General features: G+C 41.5%; 1 protein-coding gene across 1 annotated transcript in view; it reads left to right on the top strand.

Annotated features, from left to right (window-relative positions):
- LOC123977926 (ras suppressor protein 1-like) overlaps nucleotides 1-4,899 on the top strand; it is a 7,779-nt gene that overhangs the window by 2,709 nt on the left and 171 nt on the right. Inside the window, exon 3 of the mRNA XM_046060990.1 lies at nucleotides 4,502-4,622. Coding sequence (XP_045916946.1) covers nucleotides 4,502-4,622 — 121 coding nt within the window. The remainder of the gene's footprint in view (nucleotides 1-4,501; nucleotides 4,623-4,899) is intronic.

The raw sequence follows: 4,899 nt of genomic DNA, 5'->3' as shown, positions 1-4,899 counted from the left end.
CTTCTTGCCACTCTTCCATAAAGGCCAGATTTGTGCAGTATACGACTGATTGTTGTCCTATGGACAGAGTCTCCCACCTCAGCTGTAGATCTCTGCAGTTCATCCAGAGTGATCATGGGCCTCTTGGCTGCATCTCTGATCAGTCTTCTCCTTGTATGAGCTGAAAGTTTAGAGGGACGGCCGGGTCTTCGTAGATTTGCAGTGGTCTGATACTCCTTCCATTTCAATATTATCGCTTGCACAGTGCTCCTTGGGATGTTTAAAGCTTGGGAAATCTTTTTGTATCCAAATCCGGCTTTAAACTTCTCCACAACAGTATCTCGGACCTGCCTGGTGTGTTCCTTGTTCTTCATGATGCTCTCTGTGCTTTAAACGGACCTCTGAGACTATCACAGAGCAGGTACATTTATACGGAATCACACAGGTGGATTCTATTTATCATCATTAGTCATTTAGGTCAACATTGGATCATTCAGAGATCCTCACTGAACTTCTGGAGAGAGTTTGCTGCACTGAAAGTAAAGGGGCTGAATAATTTTGCACGCCCAATTTTTCAGTTTTTTATTTGTTAAAAAGTTTGAAATATCCAATAAATTTCGTTCCACTTCATGATTGTGTCCCACTTGTTGTTGGTTCTTCACAAAAAATTACAGTTTTATATCTTTATGTTTGAAGCCTGCAATGTGGCAAAAGGTCGAAAAGTTCAAGGGGGCCGAATACTTTCGCAAGGCACTGTATCTACCAGGAATATGGGTGAATATGGACTTTGTGATAGCACAACTCGCAAAAAATTTAAATCTTTCTTGTTACTTTCATTCTTACTGTTTGTTAGAAGAACGGGTCAGTTTGGCAGGGGTATGATATTCTCAGTCAAAAGAAAGGGATATGTAATGTAAAAAGTAACCCTAGCAATCAGCATAAATAAATAAATAAAAAAAAAATATATATATATATATATATATATATATATATATATAAATAAATAAAGGGATTGGGCACGTTAACGCCTTGTTATCGCGTTAATGCAGTTTTTATTATTATTATTTTGAAAGTCCATTGCTCACTGTCACACAATGTAGGCTAGTTGCTTGACCCGCGGGGTTGCTCTGCACTCCTGCTCTGCTCTATGGATAGTAACCATGGCATTAGCTTCTGTGCGCTACACAGCTGCAGCCTATTTAACTGAAGTTAAAATTATAAATAATTTCACCTGATAGGCCTTCATCTAGTTTTGCGGGGATGCTCTGCCATGCAAATTCCCTACTGTTGATGTCCTGATAACTATTTACTTTAGTAAACAGTAATAGATTCTGGAAACTCACAAACAGCAAGGATCAGTCTCTCTTCCAATTATTTGTGCTCTTCGTCCTGGCGGCTACTAAAAGTTCAAGACAATTCAACTTTGGCAGTGGGCGGGCGCGTGCGTGCATCTAACAGGGACACTTGCTACTGAAGATAGACTGTTTTGCTGCTTCCTGATAAAAGAAAAATGTTTCTGCTGATACCTGTTCAGAAAAATAAAACAAGGAAACAGATTTCTAAATGTAAAACTGTTGCTCCAACCCGGTGCCTGTTATGATTTTATGAGCTTGGCTCTGGACTCTAAGTTGTTTTAACAAGCTAGATAAAAGGTAATGCCCTGGCAGTGGCAAATAGCTTTGCTTTTATATTTGATTTGATTACATTAATGTTTAAGTTGAAATTTACAAGAAATATTTTATTACTGTGTAAAGGAAATATTGCTGGTAAAAATGACCTTATTTGTTTAAAGTGTTTTCAAACCACGTTATTGCACTTTTGTGTATATAGCAGTATATTTAAATTAAAAGTGCGCAATACGCTACTTTAGAATTCATTATTCAATTTCTCTCTTTCTCTCTCTCTCTCTCGATATAGATATAGAGCTAGAGATAGAGATATATATCTCTGATTGGAGGTAAGTGATGTAATAGTGATTTGCACCAGCAGAGGTCACCACAGTCACACTAACCTGTGTTTGAACTGTGCTGTGAAACAATGTTTCTGAATAACCAAGCCAAGTGTTGGTTGTGTGTTAATATCATTTAAGCTATTTCAAGATTGAACGTGAGGGCTAATTATGAAAAATCTTTTTTTTAATAAAACTACATATTGTTAGAAATTTGTCATGTCCCCATACACAGAGCTGGTAGTAAAGTATGAAACGTTATCATCTACTGACGCTGATCCCATAGGTTTGCTCTTTCAGTCTCACAGTCTGTCTTTTGTCAGTGCCAAACATCATTCACTGGTTTTAGATCAGTTTCATGTATTTGTTCCTGGGAGTACAGATGTTTTGACAGGACAAAGAAAAGTATTTTCTTTATTAAATTATGGCTCCCTGCTTGTTAGTGGAAGCAAAGAAAGAAAGATGAAGGACACAGTCAGACCAAATGCATCTAAAGGTGGACATTTGATTTCTGTTTTTCATCAGATGAAAAAAGAGATTTGAGATTTTTTTTTCGTCGGTGCTCGCTAATTCCGTGCCATGTTCACCTTCTACTGTGTTTTCTAATCTGCTGCTGGAGATTAAAGATTAACACATCACACTGTGCGAGGTTATTTATAGTTCTGATTAGACCAAAATGACGATAACATAATTGGCGTAGTTACCAACCTGCAGGCACTCTCAAGGTATGCTCGGTAACTCAGCCATTGCACCCTGCCAGCAGCCTGTGACTGCATCACTGTGTACGTTCTCCAGCCATGTCATACATGCCATGACTGTAGCTGTCCACGAGCATTCATCCTGCTTTGGGCCTGTTTCTCCTGCACTGTAGACAGCACAGAGTTGTACAAGGAACAGCAGGCTTCATGTCCCCCCCCCCCAATCCAGATACTTGTGTACTTTGCATATAGTCTGTATCCCAGTGAGAAATGGGAAATATATTAGCTATTGAGTAACTTTGTTGATAGTTTTTATAATATCTGCTTTTAGGGGCATCCCTGCTTCCATGATATAGCTGCTGTATGAAACTTCTGAGCTTCTGCTGGCTGCTAACATGCCTTCACTGGGGTCACTAGAAGAACAAACTAATAATCCAGCAGCTCCCCAGGTCACACTAACACACCCATATGGAAATCAATATCATATACTGTATGGAGACCCTTAGAAATACTTTCCATCGGGCGGCCCACAGAGAGAGAGGCCAGCTAAATTGAATTGATTTCTGACATCCTCAGTGAACCTGTGGGACCTTTCAAACCAGCAGCTCTTTACTGGCTCAAACACACCACACCTTCTGTCTGCCGCTGTGGCTCTGTCTGTTCTGCAGGCAGCTGCGAACACTGTGGATACTGTGTGACATCACTGCCGTGACATGATGCGCTTTGTTACATGAAACCCACTGCACTCTGGCTACACTGGCTGTCCAGCCTATTCTTAACACACAGACACACACACCTTTTGAGCATTTGATTTTACCACTAAAATGATCACAGGGGAAATGAAACTTGTAACGGGCCGATCTGCTTGTCACACTGGCATTTTGCATTATGATGAAGCCTCACATTCACTTTCACATGAACCTATAGGAATGGCTTTCGTCTGATCCCATGGGTTACGTTGACATGATTGTCAACTTTACAGATGCCGTGAGCTCACAGCAGCTAGAAGGCTGAGTGCAGTTACAGGTCACCCCCTCTGCTCTTCTTTGTCCGTGCGCTTTCTGGTGATCATCCTCACACCATTCTTCAGCTCCAGATGTACATGAACTGGTCTCTGCAGTCTCTTACAAGTCACATCTCGAAGTGCTATTTGTTTAGATAAAAGCTGCTGATTCGTGGTCACTTTAATAGGGTTTTGCATAAATGCAGTTAACATTTCGCTTCCACATTTCTTCATCACAGTTTTGCTCTGCTAAGGACAAAAAAGAATCTAAGAATCGTCACTCCCTTGATCCCTCCCGGGCCTCACCCCTCCCTTTCTCCTCCACTCATCGTCTCCTCAGACACAAGATTATTCAGAGATTTTGCCGTGTGTGTGTGTGTGTGTGTGTGTGTGTGTGTGTGTGTGTGTGTGTGTGTCAACAGCCACTGGTCTAAAGTCTCAGTGTAGCTGTCTACCAAACCTTCTGAAATATATGAAATAAAGACACACACACACACACACACACACACACACACACACAGTGATAAGTGATACAGTATCAGTATGCCCAGACCTCACCTGTCCTACACTCAGTCTCCTGGCAGCATTCAGGTCAGCCTGCTTGCTTTACTCTCCTCTTCCTTTTTCTGAGTCTCTCTCTTCCTCCGTTGGTTACAGACTGTAGATGAAGCGAGGGGAGAAACTGCAACCCGTAGAACCGGATGGAGGTGTGTCAGAGTCCTGTTGCTAATGATGATGAGCTGGTTGTCAGAGTCCGGGCTGCTGATGAGTGCTAACCACACTCTGTGCGATGTGTTAGTTAAAAAGCTATGAACATCTTGCAGAAGTGCTTGTGTGCGTGTGTAATTTCTCTGGCCTGTGTGTGTTTTCCAGCGGTGCCTGCTAACATCTCTGAGCTGAAGAACCTGGAGGTTCTAAACATGTTCAACAACCAGATTGATGAGCTGCCTACTCAGATCAGCAGCCTTCAGAAGCTGAAACACCTCAACCTCGGGTACGTCCCACTCTTCACTACTTTATATACACACACACACACACACACACACACACACACACACACACACACACACACACACACACACACACACACACACACACACACACTCCCTTTCTCAGTCTGCTGTAGGTAGTTACAGTGGGGGAAATAAGTATTTGACCCCTTGCTGATTTTGCAGGTTTGCCCACTTACAAAGAATGCAACAATCTACAATTTTAATCATATGTACATTCTAACAGTGAAAGACAGAATCCCAAAGAAAATTCCAGAAAAT

Source organism: Micropterus dolomieu, linkage group LG01, assembly GCF_021292245.1.
Source record: "Micropterus dolomieu isolate WLL.071019.BEF.003 ecotype Adirondacks linkage group LG01, ASM2129224v1, whole genome shotgun sequence".
In the NCBI taxonomy this organism is placed as follows: Eukaryota; Metazoa; Chordata; class Actinopteri; order Centrarchiformes; family Centrarchidae; genus Micropterus; species Micropterus dolomieu.
The sequence above is the reverse complement of the archived record's forward strand: the minus strand, read 5'-3'. Positions and strand labels throughout refer to the sequence as shown.